The sequence below is a fragment of the Borostomias antarcticus genome (genome assembly GCF_949987555.1).
Source record: "Borostomias antarcticus genome assembly, chromosome: 17".
In the NCBI taxonomy this organism is placed as follows: Eukaryota; Metazoa; Chordata; class Actinopteri; order Stomiiformes; family Stomiidae; genus Borostomias; species Borostomias antarcticus.
The window spans coordinates 17,224,017-17,244,283 of NC_140250.1; the positions used below are offsets into that span (position 1 = coordinate 17,224,017).

Below are 20,267 nucleotides of genomic sequence, written 5' to 3' on the forward strand. Positions count from 1 at the left end.
GTCGCAGGGCCACAAGGTGGGTCACTGAGGGTCAAAGGTCGCCTCCAGATGTGCGTTCAAATTCAGCGAACAGAGACGAACATTCATGGCAAACATGTTTTCTTTAATTGGTTAAATTTGAGCATTCCAAATTGTTAGCATTAAACAGAAACGTCCGTGCGGATGAGAGTGTGTAGGATGAGAGCATGTAGGATGAGAGCGTGTAGGATGAGAGCGTGTAGGATGAGAGCGTGTAGGCCGGTTGCAGCCACTTCTGGGATCAACCTGGATTTCGCAGCCACTTCTGGGATCAACCTGGATTTTCTGGATGATCATATTTTGGATATAGTCCCGCTAGCACCTACAGTAGCGTGCTGCAACCTAGCTTGGCATTAGTTGCAAGTGAAATGATTTCCTCTCTGGTATTCAATTAACTCATTCAATCATAAAATTCACATTTCCCTCAGTCCAGCGGGGTTTTTTTCACCGCAAGCTATATTTCCTGGCCATTGGCTTCTGTTCGGAACGTTTGAGCCAAACGCAAAGCTAATGGAAAAGAGGGGAAGTAGTTTGCAAACGTTTGCCTTGTTAGCTGAATTTGAACGCACCCCTGGTTGCATCAAGGGCTCTCATTGTTGATGACATTGCATGACAGACTCTGTATAGACCCCTTCTTTCATTCATGGCATGTGGTATGGCATTTAGGGGCATGCATGGGGCCATGGAGTGTATGTACAGGTAGTGTACTTGGTACAGGTGTAGTATAATAGTAGTAGTAGTAGTAGTAGCAGTAGTAGTAGTAGTACTTTATTGGTTGATGGAAATTACACTGTTACTGCATCAAAAGACAACAAAGTAACACAGACCAGAATGTACAATTTATACAGAAATCCAAATATACAAGAGTGCAAATAAACAAGTGTACATCACATGAGCTGCTGCAACTGGCTACCACTAGCACGGCGCCATTTTGGCCAATAGGTGTGCACTCACAGGTGGTGCTAACGTGTTCTCTTACATTTTTACAAAAGAATAGTCTCTCACAGTGTGACCAATGGGAATAGAGGAAAACGGTGTGACTTGTCTTGTGAATCACTGAGCTGTGGGGTCCGTATTTGCTAGACCAGGAGTATCAGAGAAAGAGTAGACTGTGTTAACACTGTTGGTTTAATGGTTTTACATTTTTATGTATTTTTATTTTTGTCTAGAGATGCAGAAATACATTTTATTTAAACTGATAATTTTCATAGAAATTAAAGAAAAAAATATAAATTATTATTTTGATACAGTATATCAATTTTAGCTGAATCCATTGCTGCATGGACACAATGTGTATTCCATAACTGACAATGCATTCCTGAACCGATCTGAGTGCTTTGCCCTGCATTCATTGTTAAAATACCGCTGCTTCATTAACGGAATGAGTTCTCGGTCAAACGTGGAGGCTCTGGGAAATATTGGGGATGTGGTGCATGCATGTTGGATATGTTCGTCCATCCAGTCATCCATCCAGGAGGTTATTGCCCTCAACCTCCAAACCTATTCAAAGACCAATAAATTACACTATGAGGCTCCAACAAATGAAAAAGCCATTTCCTTCCTCGTATGGATGGAGGGGAATGCATGTTGTCCAGGATAAGGGATGCGACCATTCATCATTTTTCGAGCAGTCTTTTCAAGTCGGGTAATGACTTTGTTCTTTCATCGTTTCCCAGGTCCCGGAGGGTCCAAAGGAGAGAAGGGCGACCGAGGGGAGAAAGGAGACAGGGGTCCGGGCGGAGCAAAGGGAGACTCTGGGTCGGGCGGCGTTCTGCGAGGAGGTGGACAGGGAGGAAAGGTTTGAGATTCTGGAGTATTTTTTTTATGGTGGTTAAACATGCCAGAATAGTAACTCAAGCAATTCAGCTGATGTTACTGTATTCAAAATTTTATTGGAAATGTGTATACATGTAGTACACTCATACAGTACTAGGAATTTGAAATATTAGAAAATTTGAAAGCCTTGTTTAAAATGGCTCGTGGACCTGGTCTTCATGGGCCGCAGTGTCCTGCCAGAGGGGAGTGGGTCAAAGAGATTGTGACCGGGGTGGGAGGGTTCGGACACCATCTTTCTGTCCCGTTTTAGAGTCGTGGAGCTGCGCAGGTCCTGTAGGGATGGCAGTGAAATCAAATCAAACTTTATTTGTATAGAGCATTTCATACAGAGACATACACGATGTGCTTACACTCTACAGCCGATCACTGTACCTAAACTTGCTTTTTTCATTTTATTGAAAAACATAGGGTTAAAACACTATTTAAGCCTTTGGATAATGATTCATGTTTTATGTTGTGACGGTAGTGTGAGCTCTAATACACCACTTTTTTTCAGGGTGAACCTGGAGAGAAAGGAATGAAGGTATGTTTATCTTCTCTGTCCCCGTGACCTTGTAACTATCCACACATCACAATAATGACGTCAGATCAGCATCACGCTTGTGTAAGCGTAACCCACAAAGCTCTCCTACGCCATTTAATGTAGACTCATCATGTTTCACTTTATTTTGAATAAAGTGCTCTAGAATCAAGTACCGCTGAGCTGAACATTGATGATTTGGTCAGGTGTCTCAAAAAATAGTATGCACTGAATTCCCATCACTCCTGCTTATGGGAAACTATAAATCCAGTCGGGCCTATGGCACTGTTGACGTGATGTACAGTTCAGTATGTAGATTAATTGAAGTTTCCTTGCGGTCAATTGATATCAACTCAGTCAACATAAAGCTCATGAATTGATGAATTGAGATTGGGCAATTGAAAACACAAGGCAATTATGTTCTCGTATTATCTTAATTGAATCATTACAGTGGACAAGTGCACTTGACAAACAGCTATGATGTTAGATATTACATTGCCACTGTTATGCAGGACCTGGAGCAAATAGCTTGAGTAAGTAAAGCCAAATACACAAGTGCACTTTATTGAGCCTATCCACTAAAAGCAATAGAGTTCAATTGCAATGAAATTGAACAATCCCAAAAAATTGACTTCTTGAGTTATTCTTCTTCGTCGTGTGGGTTTCGATGTTGTGTCCTCTCCCCCCCAGGCTCGGGGCCGAGGGGCTATCCTTTTACCACCCCGAGCCTGGGTGAGGGGGTCAACCGGGTTATATATCCAGGCACACCTCCAGGAGCCACATCACCGTTTCGTCATCCACAACCGTCAGGCCACGCGTTCCGTTGAGTTATTGTGACCGTTAAACACTGACCAATGTGTTTGACCCATGTCACCGCAGGGAAGCGCAGGTTTCGGCTACTCGGGGAAGAAGGGTGACCCCGGCCCCCCTGGTCCTCCCGGGCCCCCTGGCCTCCCCGGTCCCACGGCTGAGGTGGTGGAGCGTGGCGACGGGTCGGTGGTGAAGACTGTAGCCGGACCACGAGGCCCGCCCGGACCTGCAGGGCCCTCCGGACCTGCCGGGGCAGATGGAGAGGCTGTAAGTGGCCCGCGGTACTGCTGCCTCCAGAAGAAGTCCGTTATGACTGACCTGATCACTCCCAATGTTGATAGTGGGTCAAAAGACTCAGGGTCATTTTGTGTTTTGTTCTAGATGGTCAGGGTATTAGGAGGGTGAGGTACTGTAGCACATTCTGGACCGGCGTCCAGAGATAATTCAATTAATGTCACTTAGTTTTCTTTGTTCACAACCGTAGCTGTCTACTAAGACTTCTGAACTTGCGGTGCCACTCATTTCCTTGAACATCATGAGTAGAGTATTGCGGTATTTTGTAGTCCACCATCCTCCTAATGTTCACATTTTCTCTTGCAGGGCGATCCTGGAGAGGATGGAATCGCGGTATGTTCCCTGTGAAGGAGTGAATCTGCTGTGAAAACTTTCATCATACTTATCTGGCTTGTTGTTGCTGTCTTGGCAGTGACCTATAAGGCTTGTTAGTTCTGACATTTATGCTGTTTCCCTCCCAGGGTCCCGTTGGGCCACCAGGGTTCCCCGGAACGCCAGGAGATGCTGGAATCAGAGGGGAGAAGGTACTGAACAACATGCCCCTCCCAACATTACCATTGAGTAGTGATAAGAGTAGAGAAGGAGAAGCCAATCCTCACCTCCTTAGGCTAAGACACATTTGATCTGGCTGCACAGCCACCCCACATTTGTAGAGCGGGACGTCCAATGATCGTCCAATGATCGTAGGGTCAGCGGTTCGAATCCCGCCTCCTCCTGTCCACATGTCGAAGTGTCCTTGTGCAAGTCACTGAACCCCAAATTGCTCCCAATGAGCAGGCTAGCACCTTGCATGGCAGCTGCCGCCATTGGTGTGTGAATGTGTGTGTGAATGGGTGAATGAGAGGCCATTGTAAAACACTTTGGATAAAAGCGCTATATAAGTGCAGTCCATTTACCACCTGGAGTTGACCCTCACCTCCCAAAGCACATACTATTGAGCTAAGACACTTCAGTCAGTATTGGTTCCCTCTTGCCTTCTTAATGATTAGGCTGACTTGTTCTTACCACCTAACCAATCAGAAGACAAGGAGGCACCACTATTGATTCTGGCTTAGACCGACGTCCCTGGGGCAGAGAGGACTGTGATTGGACAGGTCCTCAGACTGCTGGAAATAGCTCATTGTCTATGTGAGTTAATTAGTTAGTCATTGCTGTATATTTGTCTCTCAGGGTGACCGTGGCGAGGGCCAGCCGGGCCCCAGGGGACCGCCAGGGCTTCCTGGACCCCCCGGGCCATCGAGAACTGACAGACCGGTGAGTCACTGTGAACCTATTTGTATCATTTTCCCATTTATGAAGAATGTTATTATTATTATTGTGTTTCGACGATAACCACTTTCGTAGTGCCAATGGATGTGTTGGCAATAAGGAACATTTCAGCCAAGGCATATTAGTAGTATTACTAATGGTGTTTATGACATGTCTTAAGTATTTAATTTTCTGTTTTACAGACCTTTGTGGACATGGAAGGCTCTGGCTTCCCTGACTTAGAATCTATTCGGGTGGGTAAACTTCATTTTGGCCTAACTCCTATAACCCTCTCCTCGCCTCTCGCCTCATCCCTGCTGGCTTAGCTCAGTTAGCTCAGCTTAGTTAGCTTAGTTCAAGAGCCTAGTACTGTACACCTGTATAAACAAACAAGCATGTGTATCACAGATTGGGGTACCTCTGACCAAACCTCTGCTATAAAAGCATGCAGGATGCCAAACCTCAGAGAAGAATGGGATTTCTTCACTGATTTAATTTGAAAAACACTAGTGTGGAAGCTCTGATGCATTTAGCTGATAAAAGGGGTGAAGAATGCACATCAACCAGCTTGAGGGCAGGGGGGTGCTGAGCCCAAAAACGGTTGGACGCCAAATAGTTAGATCTCAAAAAGAGATATGGGAATCACAACCCACACATAAATGCTGATTACTTACAGTTCCACTTTTTCATATTTGGCATGCATATATATATACATACATATAAACACATTTCGTCTAAACAGCCTTCTCCAGAGCATACTATGCTATTATTATGCTCTGAAGCTATGCTAATACTATGCTAATAATATGTTCAGAAGAAGGCTGTGTAACCAAAACATGTTAGCGTTTCTGATATGCATGCCAAATATTCAAACAAGTGCAAATGTTTATTTTATTTAAAACAAGGGACAATGCACATTAATCAACATTTCCACATCAATGTAAATGTACCAGAGTTAGCTAGTAGACCTAAGCTAATTTTCATCTGCAGTCCCCTGGCAGGTCAACATAGTACTACAAAACAACACAGTATAATAAAATACAGCACAACACAACACACCACAATACAATAGGAAGTGGATGGAAGTAATCCGTTTTGTTGCACTGTGCTGCCCATATTTCTTTTTGAGATCCTACTCATTGATGTTTAGTCAACTTCCAACCATCACATTTTGATGTAGTTTATTTCCATTTAGCTAGCTTTTCACTTACCAAAATTAGTTGAAATCCAGAATTATTCACAGAAGCTGGAGTTGCTCTGATTTGTATTTAGTACTCTTATCGGTTACATCACAGATTCAAAAACATTTGCTGAAATCCATCAACTGTTTTGTTTCGATAAATAATAATGAAATAAAAAGTGTGCAATGTTAGTAGTACAATGCTGATTGTGTTTTTTGTGTAGGGACTGCCTGGCTTACCTGGTCCACCAGGCCCTCCTGGACCTCCAAGCCCCCCTGTCCACACAGGATCAGTGGGTTCTTCCTCATTTGGGCCCCAAGGACCCCCGGGACAGGATGGAGCCCCTGGTCAACCGGTGGGTCCTTAGGAGATGCATGCTTATGTTTAACCAGACAATCAACAGTCAATGTAACCCACAGTTTGTTAGTCATGATCGCTATTAACTTAACCAAATCTCAACCAAACTTCAACCAAATTTCAACCTTTCGGTTTCTAGGGCCAGCCTGGCCTGCAAGGCGCTGTTGGTCGTCCAGGACCCACGGGGCCGAAGGTAATGTTGACGGACGATTCTAGAACGTGATTGCACTGCTGTCATCTTCCTCCTTTCAATGCCCCTTGTTTTGTTGCTTTAACTCCAGAAATCTACAGTAGGTCCCACTTTAGATGAAGTGCTTCGTAGGACTTTATATATAAGCACCACACAAATGTGGCATAAAAGTGTCTACTGTATGCCATGCTTTATAAAGACTTCACTTATGTGGAATATGCTTATACTGTATATGGTTTGTGACACCTTTAGAGAGGCTTTATGAATTAAGCCTTTATAAGGTGCGCTTCATCTAAGGCAGGAACGAAGTCTAATCAAACGGAAAAGTTAAATCTTTAGGAGTCAACTGGTAGGAACTTTATCTGTCTATATTACCATTGTCTAGTCATTGCACCAAATATGTTCAAATCATAAGTTAATGTATATCTTATACTTAGATTACAATTCTAATTCATGAAACCATTATCTCTATGACCATCTGATCTGGTTTTACTAAGAGCTCAATCAAGGAATTGAACCCCGTATTCTCTCCTACAGGGTGATTCTGGTGAGCTGGGTCTTCCAGGAGCAGGGGGTGAGAAGGTGTGTATTAGGGATTTTGGTTTTCATAGTTGTCCCCCTACATGATGGAAGTTTGTTCAGCCCTGACAAAACTGAGCAAAACATTTATTTTAAACGGAAACGGTGGTGGGTTTGTAACACTCTGCTAATCGGTTAACACAGAGAAAACAATGTCGTTCAACCCAGAAACCGTAGCAAAACAGTGCACACCGGTTTCAGGCTGAACTCACCCCAGCTGACACACCAGCCTCACTAGAGAGTTTCCCTGACGGTTGGCTCTCAGCCCACTGCCTACGCAGTTGGGGCGAGTACAGAATAGACTCGTGATCAACTTTCAATCATGTGTAGTAGCCTAAATGAAATGAATAGTGAGATTAAAGTCCTATGTTGCAAACAGAATGGGCATTTTTAACTTGTGGCCATCCACAATAATAAGCCTATGAATTGATTTGAAGTAACGGACGCGGTCACTTAACAGCCTACGTGCCGGTGTCCGTTCGTGGATTAGAGGAATCAGGAGTAGGTCAATTTATGCAAACACAGCTGTTGGACATTTAGCCCTATTTCTGATATGTCTAACATCAATCTGAAACATAGAGACCATAATTTCACTGATCGCTCAAGTATTGAGCTAGATTGAGATTTCCGTCTGACTTAAATTTATTTACAATGGAAGTGGCCGGAAACTGCCCCAAATTGCCTCAGACCCTAGAGGGTTAATGGCGATAACTGCCAAATATGTCAACAGGGACACAAAAAACATGCAGAAAAGTTTATTCAATCACGAAAAAAGCAAACACAGTTTATGCTGGAGGTGGCCAAAAGTACAGAAACTCTAATGAACTGTCGTGTGTATAGGGACATGTGTGTAAAGCACGGCAAATGAAACCCAAGGTGCCATGCTACACTGAACCTTTTTGTTAAAGGTGCGAACGATCTGATATTTCACATTTGCAGGAACAGCATAATACTGCAACAGCTTTGTGTTGCCACGATGCGAGCCAAACACTGACTCGTGCAGGAGGATGTGGAATGTAGCTAACGTATTAGTTAGCTAATAGGTGGAGGAACCTGATGGAAAAACCTAGAGCTAGTTAGCAGTTTCAGCTCTAGGTGTATCCAGTAAGTTGGATCAATTAACTTCATACAACGGGTTTACAGACTGAGAAATGCAGTACATAGCAAACATAGCCTAAGCTTTGTGTATATCGTTTTCGCTGATCGATTTGGCTGAGTTTGAACTACTATGCTGTTTTGACCATTTACACAAACAGGCACAAATTTGCGATAGCTGCAACCTCGAATGCGCTTGTCTGCAGCACGCATGCGTAGCCAGACCCGCCAAACGACTGACAGAGAACGCTGTAGAGCTACTGGTCGCGGCTAAAAATATCCTGTGCATATTGATGTCACAAGAACAGCTGCAAATACTTATTTTCTAAATAAGAGTGTTTGGTTGATTGCTGCGTTAACCGTAAATAGACATTCTAATTATAGCTACAAAGGGGTGATGCATCATTGGTGGGGGACAACATGTTCACTGTGCATTTGTTACAGTACATAATAAGCCACTCGGAACGAAAGGCAGAAACTGCCTACAAAACATTTCTCAGACTCTGTAGTATCTGCTGCACACCAACAATGTTTTGCACTGGTGTTACATATTTATATGCTCTGAAGGTGTCATGGCAAAAGGCTTAGCTATAAATATCTGCAATTTGCACTGCTTTAAGTAGTCCCCCACTGCTATTTAGAGGACGGAATTACAAAATATGTGAGTCTACAGGGTTTAATATGATTATCACTTGAAATGTGATGAGATTAAATTGTGTTTTTGCGAAATGTTAATGCAAAACATGAATTCTGCGTCCACACTCAAATTTCCACTCCCACCTCTGATGGTTACTGTACACTTCTCCGCTGTCTCTATCTTCCTCTAGCCAAGCTCCTCCCTTTCATATCTCTCCAGCCTGCTCTCCTTCTCTTCATCCTCTTCTCCTAAGCCTGCCCATCTGCAGGTACCTGTTTCTCCCAGCATGCCACAGTCAGCCATCTGAGCCGTAGCGTCATAAAAAATGATAGATAGACTTAGCTAGATACAGTACTATGAGAACATGACTGCCTGGGTTGGTGTGGTTGGGTTGGCATTAACATCAGTGTGTTGTGAGGTGATATTTCTCTAATACTCCAGTTGGCATGAATACTGCTGTTCTCTGATTGGAGACAGGGCAGCAAAGGGGCTACAGTGCATCCATACAACACACACTGTAGAGCCATGCTGAGGAATGGGCATTAATATACAGTACTGTACCTGTATACATACACATCAGAAAGAATGGCAAACATGTGTTTGGTACTGTATGTATGCATTTGGGGGATAAAATGAAGTATTGTTTTTCCCTGGTCATTCATCATTTCTCCTCTCCATAGGGGGTCCAGGGTGACCCCGGCCTTCCAGGTCGTCCTGGAGAGGATGGACTGGCTGGTCTCCCAGGACCGATGGGACCTGTTGGACCAGCTGGGCCACCGGGACCCCCTGGACCGAGCTACCGCGTTGGCTTTGTGAGTGACACCTGAGATAACACAGATATTAAATACTGTACTGTGCAACATGAATTTATCAGTGGATATTGATCCATTCGCCATTGAAAAGGCTCTGTACCACTGGGCTCTGAGGTCAATTACATTTTTGGATCAAATGTCTCATCATCTCCAGAATATTTATATTTCGAGTTCTATTTAAGGATTTTCAAATTCTGATATAGTGTTGGATAAAAATAGACATGCCCCTATGTATGTGTGTGTGTGTGTGTGTGTGTGTGTGTGTGTGTGTGTGTGTGTAGGATGACATGGAGGGCTCTGGTGGATTTGGTGCTGGGGTTCCTGGAGTCAGAGGACCAGAGGGACAACAGGTGGGTGGTTTGGTGCTTTTGTGCTTCTTATTACATTGTTAGTATTATTGTGCTCATATTAAATGCACGCTGTATTTTGTACATGGTTCTTATTACAGTATAGTTACTGACTGATTATGTTAATGTATTTATTTTCAGGGTCCTCCTGGCATACCTGGACTACAAGTAAGAGTTCATGTTTGATTAATACTGTAGCTCAAATGGTTTCCTCTCCTCACCTTGCTCCTTTCCTGCGTTGGAAAAACAGGAAATAATCAGGCAGTAGTTGGACGCATATTTAGGGGTCCTACGGTAGTAGGAACCCTATTGTTAGTATTGGAATTTGCATTTATATTATTATCTAGTACTATTAAATCTATCTAAACTACATATTATGCCTGCTGTCAGCAAGCACACACATATTCGTAAGAACATGTACCTTTTATAGTTATTATTAGGGACCCTATGCTATGGTAATAAACCCTATTGTAATATTATTTTGTCCCAAAAGTGGTCAAATAACTCAGAGAAGTTTGCATTTCTGCGGTTTGGTGTGTAAATGTTGGTGTCCAAAATCTGTCAGTTAAAACTCTGTCGGTTACTCTGTCCTGCTATCTGTCAGTCTGCCCTCATTTGTCAGTCTCCCTCCCTGTCTGTCAGTTTTCTGATTATGGCTATGAGGGCGTGTCCCTAGGACCCTGTCCCATTACCCCTTGCGGTCATATTTTTTGTCATTTCAAGCTGTGTCTTGACACATTCTGTGTTTTTCTTTCGCCAGGGCAAGGCAGGTTTGCCTGGTTTACCTGGTCTGAAGGGAAGTGAGGGATCATCTGGAAGAGATGGCAGAACTGGGCTGGACGGCTTCCCTGGAGTTCAGGTGAGAGACTGCCCTGCCTCATCTGCTGCAGGTACCATACAGCCACATGGGCTGTCACATGTTCCACGTCTGGATCTGCTCTAGACATCGCTTTCGAAACAAAATGACCGGCCAAGTGCAGCTGGGAGTCGACTGCCTACTGTATGCTCAAGCTTTATAGATTTTTTTAAATATTTTTTTTTTCATTGAAAATCTGCTTGTGTGGGACATCTGTCATAGTAGATTTACACAGTGCGCAATATCTATCTGGTAGATAGGGGTATTCTGTGACTACTTTACATTACATTACATTACAGTCATTTAGCAGACGCTTATATCAAAAGCAACTTGCAATACTGTAATTGCAATTAACGTAAGTAGTAAGAGTACTACTACTCATCAGTACTCACAAGTGCATCTCCTTTCTAAACAAGTGACTAAGAGCATGATCTTGTGCTCAAGCCAAAGTGCAAGAGTAGCAAAAAAAAGTACTTCATTGAGTATTGAACTTAGCTCGAGAATTTAGTTGAAAAATTGTATGTGGTGGACAGGTTAAGTTCATTCCAGCTGGCCATTTCTGAAAATGAACTTGAAGTTGATTATGGATTATAATGAATAACATACAGTAACATACAGTATTAACTTTACTACTGTCTTCTTTTATTTTTCATCAAGGGACAAAAGGGTGACCCTGGGTACAAAGGCGAAAGAGTGAGTTCATTCACATGATAAACTATGTTCTCCCTCAGGAGGACGCAACACACTCTCATGTCATGCCGCACACACAGATACACACACACAGATACACACACACGCACACACACACACACACTTACACATTACACTCTGCATACTCACTGTATGTACACTGACTGCACTACTTTTTTTTTTTTTATTGTTATTTTTCTTAGCTTATCCTTTTTTCACTAGCATTTTGTACTCGCTCTTTGCACTGTTTTGCATCATCCCTGCACCATGTCCAATGTCAATGTTATGCACCGCAACCGAAAGCAAATTCCTTGTACATTAAAAAACTGCATAGCAATAAACATAATGATTCTGATTCTTGATTTTCATGGCAGAAAAAAAACTAGGGGAGGAAAAACTGGATAAAACTGGATTCCATGTAAACGGTTCTTTTGTCGCTGATCATGTTCTTGTGGTCCTGGTTTTAGGGAGAAGCTGGTAGAGATGGAACTGGACACCCGGGACCTCCTGGCCCTCCGGGTCCCCCAGGACAGATCATCTCCAGTAGCGTAAGTCTACATCCACAGATGCACACAAATCATAATTCATCATGATAATCCTTTGGATCAGTGGGCCTCAATCTTACTACAGTGTGAACAAGCTTTGGCTCTTGAAATTTTGGCTCCAGTCCAGTACTGATGCATTTGATTAACCAGTGCTGCAGTGATAATTCAGTTAGTTTTAATTAGGGATGGTTTTATGGTTCAATTAGGGATGGTTCAATAGAGAAATAGAGACCAACATTTAATCATATGGTTTTAATCAAATGGTTGAGCATGTATTAGACTTGGTTCAAAATACTATTTGAGCTTACTACTACTCTGAGCTCGATTCAGGGGTGCAAACGTGTCACCTTTTGGCAAAATTTGCCGTTTTCAATCCAAAATACTGTAGGTCATTTGTGTGATCATTTGTGTGTACGGTTTGTATGGGTCTGTAACGACAAACTTACTTTCACTTTCAAATAGGTGCTCATCCATCTATTTTATACCACGATAAACTATAGGGCTGATAGTAGCCTAACAAAACCAATCAAAAACTCAAAATGGCTTTTAAAAATGTTTCTACCAAATAGCGTTGTCGACAATTATGTCTCACAAGTGCACTACTGCTTGCTCCAGCTCCTGCATGTTGAGTGCCCCTATCCTTGTGTGAGTCCAATAACAGACGTGCTCTGTGGCCTAGTGGTAGAGTGTACGCCCAGAGACTGAGGTCGTGGGTTCGATCCCCGGCCAGGTCATACCAAAGACTATAAAAATGGGAACCATCGCCTCCCTGCTTGGCACTCAGCATCTAGGGTTGGAATTGGGGGGTTAGATCACCAAATGATTCCCGAGCGCGTCACCGCTCCCCCAGGGGATGGGTCAAATGCGGAGAACAAATTTGTGCCTACTGTAGTTTGCACTCCTGTTGATTAATCATGCCTAGACCCAAAGAGCTAGTCCCTAAACTTGAAATTCCAGATAGCTGAGATTCACACAAGCTCCATTTGACCTAGGTCTGGTATGCATTATTGACTCTGTGTCTTTTTTTACAGTATGATGGAGTCGTTGGAAGCGCTGGACCTCAGGTACATGTTACTATTTTTTTTATTTTTTTTGAAAGAAGCACCATGATGTACTGATTTTTATATATTTTTTAGGGTTTCAACTTATTTGAAAGGACTCCATTAAGTTAATGGCTCTAGCTGCAATGAAGATTTAGCTTGCGACCATGACAAAATATTCTGAAACCATGTGAAACGATCTTGGTTCGAACAAGTTGGCCCCATATTATCACAGATTAATGATTGGCAAACTGATTCCATTTGTCGGTGTGTCAATACTATGAATTGTATACACACGTATACAATTGTATACATTCTCCTTTGCACGGTGAAAGCTACATATACATTGCTACAGTAGCCCAAATTTTTTTGGACCTGCTCTTTGCACTGTCCTGTCTTTTCAATGTCCTGTCTCGTCCCTGAACCCTGTCCAACGTTGTCTCCATGTTACCGTATGCACCACGGCCGAAAACAAATTCCTAGCACAGTATGTTGAAAAACCGCATGGCAATAAAACAAATTCTGATATTTATTTCACTTTAGGGTGGGCCTGGTTTACCTGGCCAAGCTGGATTCCCTGTAAGTAAATGATCTCATTCTACTGTATTGAATTGGCGTTTTCTTTAGGCGCAGACGTTCATGTAAAAATTGGTTAAATACTGCCCACCCGCCCTTATACACTGTGAGATCAGTGTTGATGCAGTGTTAATGAGAGGTGGTAATGCGTCAGAGGTCAGAGGACCCTTTATCAACTCAGCTTGGGCAAGTGAGGGTGGAAGCGATATTTACAAGCGACACAGTCTGTTACATTCACATTTCATTGTCTATGATATTCCTCTCACGTTCAATTTGTGATGTTTGAACAGGGCCCCATGGGGCCAAAGGGTGATGCAGGGGAACCAGGCCTTCCAGGATATGGAGTCAAGGTCAGTGATCTTACAGTATCCTATCATTCGTTCATTATATCCCTCCCTGTCTTTCCATGACACATCTAGCACCTGATATTAGTACTCGCCACACCAAAGGGAGAAGCCGTCTCTGCAAATGCTAATAGAGATTCCAAGTGAACAAAAATAAATACAGTAGCATGAGGTTCCATGTTACACACCTACTATAATGCATTGGAGGATTCTTAATGTTACATTCTGTCTTGATGTGAAATTCTGCTTCTATTGTGAAAAGCACAAGTATGTCTATTGTCCTTGTATTGTACCTTACTGTATGTGTTGTCTGTGGTAATGAGTTATGTCTTGTGTTGTTTAGCTTGTTGCCGTTTGTTTTGTCTGTTCTTTGTTTTGTGCTCAGTGTTTTGTGTTAACATCAACCTGCCGAGGGACTACAGATGGAAATTAGCAGCTTGCTATAATCTGGCGTGCACTTTCCCTATTTTAATAAAAAATAAATAAACATCCATCCTTTGCTCTTCCCAGGGAGAGAAGGGGGAGCCTGGCCTGATTGTGGGACCAGATGGGAGCCCTCTGAACCTGGGAGGAGTGTTCGGTGAGAAGGTGAGAGTCTATCTTCCTGACTTCAGCCTGGCAGTTTATGCTATCTGCTGGCCTTTTGCACAATGTTCATCTCTTATCTCTTCATCTCTGTAGGGCGAGAGAGGGCCTGCAGGACCGGTTGGACCTACTGTAAGTACACATTCATAAAGAGTCACCGAGTGGCAATCTTAATCTGAACCCTAAATGAACAAGGTGAAATATAGTGAAGTGTTACCTTTAGTCAGTTGATGCAGCTCCACCTTAGCAACTAAGGTTAACTGCAAAATCTCGTCATTGATCCCTGCTAATGCTTTGCATGTGTATTTTGTATTTTTTACAGGGTCCATATGGTCCCACTGGTCCTAAGGGTGAAATTGGAATGCCTGGTAGACCTGTAAGTACAGTGGCCATAGTAGTCATAGCTTTAGAAGTAGTTTCATTGGACTGATACATGGACAGCTGTCAATGAAAGTGATAGGCTGCAGTCTACTTGTAATTGGCTAATTCCACAGTATGTACTTTCCTCTGGAGACTGCTACAGTATAATCACATGCACTGTATTTACAGTATGTGGTTACTTTACCTGCTGTAGCAAGTCAAGTATTTTTGTAACATGGTACCTACGGTATCATTACTGTAGGTCTGGTGTAAACACACATCACTTAAGAATGTATTACCACAGATGAGCTCAGTAACTTGATGAGAAGCATTGCTACAATGGGTTTACGAAGTGTATAATTTGAGTTTGTTTACAATTAAATGTGTCTCGAACAGACAATCTCTATTTGTATTTGTTTTACAGGGCCGACCAGGTGTAAACGGATACAAAGGTGAAAAAGGAGAGCCATCTACAGGGGCCGGGTTTGGCTACCCAGTAAGTAGGCTATGGTGGTACTGTCATAGAGTATTACAATGGACAAAGGATTTGCCGAATGCCATCTATCTGCTCATTATTTGACCAATGACAAAATCATTGACTTGCAATATCAAATGGCATATTTCATGGATAACAGTAAAGGGCAAGTCCAATTGGTTATTGTGTCTTGGAGTGGATTCACCTTTTTGATCCAAAACTGACCCAGTGTTATTGTCTTTTCTCAGGGTGTCTCTGGCCCACCTGGACCACCAGGACCTCCTGGACCAGCTGTCTCCTTGGACCGCTTCAACGTAAGTGTACCCGAGAACTAAAAATCACTCTGGCTGAGTTGGTCCAGCATGAGATTCTTAATCTCAGGGTCATAGGTTCGAGCCCCAAATTGGCTGCATGCAAGATTTGTTTATTTTATTTCTAAATAAAATTATTTATTGTTTTTTGACAGTTACTGACATTAAGTAATAAAATACTTGTATTAATATGCCATCTTTGTCAAAATGTTCTTACCACTGTGTCCATTTTCCTTTTGTTTTATAGCGATACGATGACATCTCCAGGAATTATCCAGGTATGTTCTGTAAGATTGCTGTTTGTATGTCAAACATAATGACTTTGGATGGAACTTCTCAAAGCGGAGGATTTAAGAGAATACCTAGCTAGTCGACGAGAAGATCAACAAGGGTCTAAAATCTCTGGAGAGACAAACAAGTCTGCTCTACTTGATCCAGCTATCTAAAACTAAAGAGGGCTTAATGCTGAGTCTATTGTCGAGATAAGCCTGTCAACAGCAGTCAGATTTAAATAATTTACTTATTAAACACCGGAATTTCTCTGACACTGCGGTAGAGTTGATTTAAAAGTGTTTTTTCTTCATATGCATGTAGATCCATTGTTACAAAAGCATATCATTTAAATAAGAAAATGTAGCTTACTTTATTATATATCAACTGTAATACATTGATGTTACAGTATATTGTTTTCAGTTATTTTTATCATTGTTTCTGACTACGCTGCTGTATCTTCTGCAGCAACTAAGGGGGAGAAAGGAGACCGTGGTTCGCCAGGAGTCCCGGGATCAGCAGGTACAGTAAAGCTCCATCTACATATCTCATTCACTCCATGCATTTCAATACAAAGATTTTTGTTTTAGCTGCGACTAGCAGCTCTATAGCTCGATCTGTCGGTCGGTTGGTCCACCAAAAATGGGTCTGGCTGCACATGGGTCTTCAATAAGTACTTCAAGAAGTACTACCACAATCTTCCCTCTTAAAGGTGTCATATTATGCTAATTTTCAAAAATTTAATAAGTCTTTGGGGTCCCCAAAACAGAGTATTTTTGCTGAAAATACCGCTCAGAATAAGGGTTCTAGTATGCCTCTATACCCCTCTGTTGACTACAAGATCAGATTGAGCGGATTGAGCGCTTTTTTCATATGCAAATGAGCTGAGCTAAGCAAGTCGGCAGGCTAGAGAACAAGGGCTGTTAACGGCGCTATGCTATCTCAAATATAGCTGGCTAGCCGTCCACACTTGATGCCACTGTGACAGATTTCATTGTCCTCCCTCCCTGACATGATAGCGTTAGTGCCCATGTTATCTCCACAGTTGCATGCTGTTATCTCTAGCTACATTCGCTAGCTAGACACCACCAGACTATATGACACCATTCGACTACAAACAATAACATCGAGATTCTGTAAGTCGAGGGGAATCCAATGAGGTCCACTTCTTAACATTTGATCATTTTAATGACCGCTCAAACTAGAAGTTTACCCATTTCATTTCACTAACGTTACTCTAACATATGATGAGGAGCACCTGGGTTGAGGCAAAAGGGGAGTTTGTTTATGTTAGCTAGCTAGCGTTAGTACTATATGCAAACAAACACACAGCATAACTACTTACAGTTTCTGCATATTTTCTACGAACAGTTGGTATTGCTTGATCATTCAGAAAGAGTTGATCTGAAAATCCTGCATTGTACTGACCTAGGTTGAAAAAAACATCAGGTAAAAAATGGCTAGCACACACTGCCAGTGTTTTGTCAATTTCAGCGGGAACGTTGCCATCAAAAATAAAATTTATCCAATCGGCTCTGCTGTCCTTTGAGCTTGGGAGACGATCTGTGCTGCTTACTACATGCAAGAACAGCATTTTCCGTGTGAAGACATTATGCTAGCTAGCGGGGTCCCTGAACGTGACGTAGAGTGACACAGGAGATTTGAACGGCTTGCAGGGACTGACTTTTTTGGTAACACTTTACAATAAGGGCACATTAATAAGCATTAGTTAATGCATTATTAAGCATTAAGTAACAGTTAACTAATGTCTCTATTAACCATTTACTTATGTTATTTATGTTAACTAAGGTTAACTCACCTAACCCTAACCTTAACTAAGGTATTAATTATCATTAGTAACCTAACCTTACCCTAAATAAGCATTAGTTAACAGTTAATTCATGTTTTTTGTGACCCTTATTGTAAAGTGTGACCAATTTTTCTTTTAGGCTGACCACAACAAAATGACTGGGTTGTTTCACGTCATACTTAGTGTGTTAGTAGGCCCATCAGAGACTCAAATGTATATGCAAAAACAATGAAAAAGTTAGTTTTGCAAACGTGGACCCCTTTAAGCACCTACAGTATTGTATTTTAGATTGTTATTCTTGCACTTTGCCTTCAGCACTAGATTATGCTCTTAGTCACTTGTTTTAGAAAGGAGATGCACTTGTGAGTACTGGCAAGTAGTAGTACATTGGCTATGCCTACGTTAAATGGAATTATTGTTAGTCGCTTTGCATAAAAGCGTCTGCTAAATGACTGTAATGTAATGTAATGTAATGTAAAATGGTCACAGCTATTGTGAATTCACGTTTGCTTTTATACAGGGCTGAATCTGTTATTCCACTGTAGGTTCTTAATCATACTTTTTGTTCATTTTGTAGGGGTAGCTTCCAACTTTGACATTTTCAATTTCAAGGTAAGTGACACACCATTTTAGTCTTTTTTTTCTGTTTCTGATTAATTCACCAAGGATACAAGGATAACTGCTGACATTACCTATACAGACACCACTACTGCATTTTGTCCAAGCTTAGAGGTGTGATTTATTACATCAATTTTGGTTATGCATTTGAAGACCCTCCGAGTTCAAACACAGTGCTTTGAACCATATTCCTAATTAAATCATACAGTATGCAACTATCCAGAACCATGCAATTTGAAAGATGCAAGTTTTTGAGAGGTTCGCAAGGAGAGTTTCGTCTCTTTCCAGAATGAGCTGAAAGGAGAACGTGGGGACTCGGGGGTGAAGGGAGAGAAGGGAGAGCCCAGTGGCGGATATTACGACCCCCGCTTCGGCGGAGTACAAGGCCCCCCGGGACCATCCGGCAACCCGGGACTGCCGGTAAGTCAGAGGGATATTAGAGGAGACTTCGAGGACATCACACCATTGGTATTGTGAACCTTCCAGAGTCACTGTGTTTGATGAAAAACCTGTGCTCCAGTATAGTTTCTGGTGACATGAACAAGGCATGAAGTCACCATGGGAAAAATTAGACAGGCAGTTACCTACATTCAATCAACATTGTCAAGTTGATTAATGACATCGATAATGGAGAATTCACATAATTTCTAACTCCAAGCTATTTTTTACCAACTTGTCGTGCCTTTAGGGTCCAAAGGGAGACTCCATCAGTGGCCCCCCTGGTCCCCAGGGCCCACCCGGGTCTCCAGGGATTGGTTACGACGGCCGACCTGGAAACCCAGGCCTGCCAGGGCCTCCTGGACCCCCAGGGTCCCCTTCACTACCAGGGGCCTACAGACCCAACCACGGTCAGTCATTTCACTAACCAATCATGATGAGTTCAAACACAATTGCCATCCTTAAGATATTTATTTATTTATTTATTTTTTACAGCCATCAGTATCCCTGGACCTCCTGGCCCACCCGGTCCCTCTGGACACCCTGGACACTCCTCCGGGGTAAGAGCTCTCTACATACTGTTCTCATTCTGTAGCCAATTGAATGTACTGTACCATAAAACGATTCCAAGAAAAATACACACCTAGAGAAGTGAAAGTGTTCCATTTACTTTTCCTTCCAGTGAATCAGTTTTATTCACTATTTTCACATTGTAAACTATTTATCTTCCCTAGGTAACAGTGTTGAGGTCGTATGACACCATGATGGCCACTGCCAGGAGACAGACAGAGGGCACCCTCATCTACGTTGTAGACAAATCAGACCTTTACATCAGAGTCCGTGAAGGATTCAGACAAGTGTTGGTACGGTTAGCAGCTTCTTTTATGTGGAAGACATGGCTAAAAATTGTCTCCTGTGGCATTCATACAGTAGATACATTTCAATGTGAACTTGATTGAAATTAGGATTGTTCAAAGCTGTGATTGTCACATTTGAATTGATCACCAATCCTGAAAAATGTTTGTTTTTCTTTTTTCTCCATTCAGCTGGGAGATTACAGCCCCTTCTACAGAGAGGTAAATTTGTCCCAACGGAGGGATTATGTATCAACTACATTTGAAAATAACGTTGAAGCTGAAATAATGTTGAGGCTGATGAAAGCAAGTAATTAGATCCTGACCAATATGGGATCTGATCTTATTCCGATAGCAGAGTGGTACAATTACATACAGTATATATCTGCCAATATTTTGACTTTTAGATCTTTTTTTGGGGGGGGGGAAGCCCTAAAGAAGATAATCCAAGCAGCCCCAAAACTTTTTTTTCCCTACGGTGCCATACTGTATGAAGGATCTACAAGTAATATTTATTGACTTGATAACTGCCAGCTAGTCAGCAGTACTATGCATGTCATTCTATTTAAAT

The 20,267-nt window shown here is 42.3% G+C and overlaps 1 protein-coding gene across 3 annotated transcripts in view; it reads left to right on the forward strand.

Annotated features, from left to right (window-relative positions):
- The window catches only part of col18a1a (collagen type XVIII alpha 1 chain a), a 49,170-nt gene that overhangs the window by 25,530 nt on the left and 3,373 nt on the right, over window positions 1–20,267 (forward strand). For 2 of the 3 annotated variants that reach the window (XM_084452352.1, XM_084452354.1), the window contains exons 7-39: window positions 1,695–1,816; window positions 2,351–2,377; window positions 3,254–3,451; window positions 3,785–3,811; window positions 3,940–4,002; window positions 4,649–4,732; window positions 4,930–4,980; window positions 6,131–6,262; window positions 6,404–6,457; window positions 6,992–7,036; window positions 8,956–9,033; window positions 9,446–9,577; window positions 9,859–9,927; window positions 10,066–10,092; window positions 10,685–10,783; window positions 11,438–11,473; window positions 11,938–12,018; window positions 13,047–13,079; window positions 13,599–13,634; window positions 13,922–13,981; window positions 14,486–14,563; window positions 14,657–14,692; window positions 14,883–14,936; window positions 15,345–15,416; window positions 15,644–15,709; window positions 15,954–15,984; window positions 16,445–16,498; window positions 18,364–18,398; window positions 18,693–18,824; window positions 19,093–19,252; window positions 19,338–19,402; window positions 19,577–19,705; window positions 19,889–19,918. In XM_084452352.1, the coding sequence (XP_084308478.1) occupies window positions 1,695–1,816; window positions 2,351–2,377; window positions 3,254–3,451; window positions 3,785–3,811; window positions 3,940–4,002; window positions 4,649–4,732; window positions 4,930–4,980; window positions 6,131–6,262; window positions 6,404–6,457; window positions 6,992–7,036; window positions 8,956–9,033; window positions 9,446–9,577; window positions 9,859–9,927; window positions 10,066–10,092; window positions 10,685–10,783; window positions 11,438–11,473; window positions 11,938–12,018; window positions 13,047–13,079; window positions 13,599–13,634; window positions 13,922–13,981; window positions 14,486–14,563; window positions 14,657–14,692; window positions 14,883–14,936; window positions 15,345–15,416; window positions 15,644–15,709; window positions 15,954–15,984; window positions 16,445–16,498; window positions 18,364–18,398; window positions 18,693–18,824; window positions 19,093–19,252; window positions 19,338–19,402; window positions 19,577–19,705; window positions 19,889–19,918 (2,396 nt within the window). The remainder of the gene's footprint in view (window positions 1–1,694; window positions 1,817–2,350; window positions 2,378–3,253; window positions 3,452–3,784; window positions 3,812–3,939; window positions 4,003–4,648; window positions 4,733–4,929; window positions 4,981–6,130; window positions 6,263–6,403; window positions 6,458–6,991; window positions 7,037–8,955; window positions 9,034–9,445; window positions 9,578–9,858; window positions 9,928–10,065; window positions 10,093–10,684; window positions 10,784–11,437; window positions 11,474–11,937; window positions 12,019–13,046; window positions 13,080–13,598; window positions 13,635–13,921; window positions 13,982–14,485; window positions 14,564–14,656; window positions 14,693–14,882; window positions 14,937–15,344; window positions 15,417–15,643; window positions 15,710–15,953; window positions 15,985–16,444; window positions 16,499–18,363; window positions 18,399–18,692; window positions 18,825–19,092; window positions 19,253–19,337; window positions 19,403–19,576; window positions 19,706–19,888; window positions 19,919–20,267) is intronic. The other variant, XM_084452353.1, reaches the window with a different exon arrangement.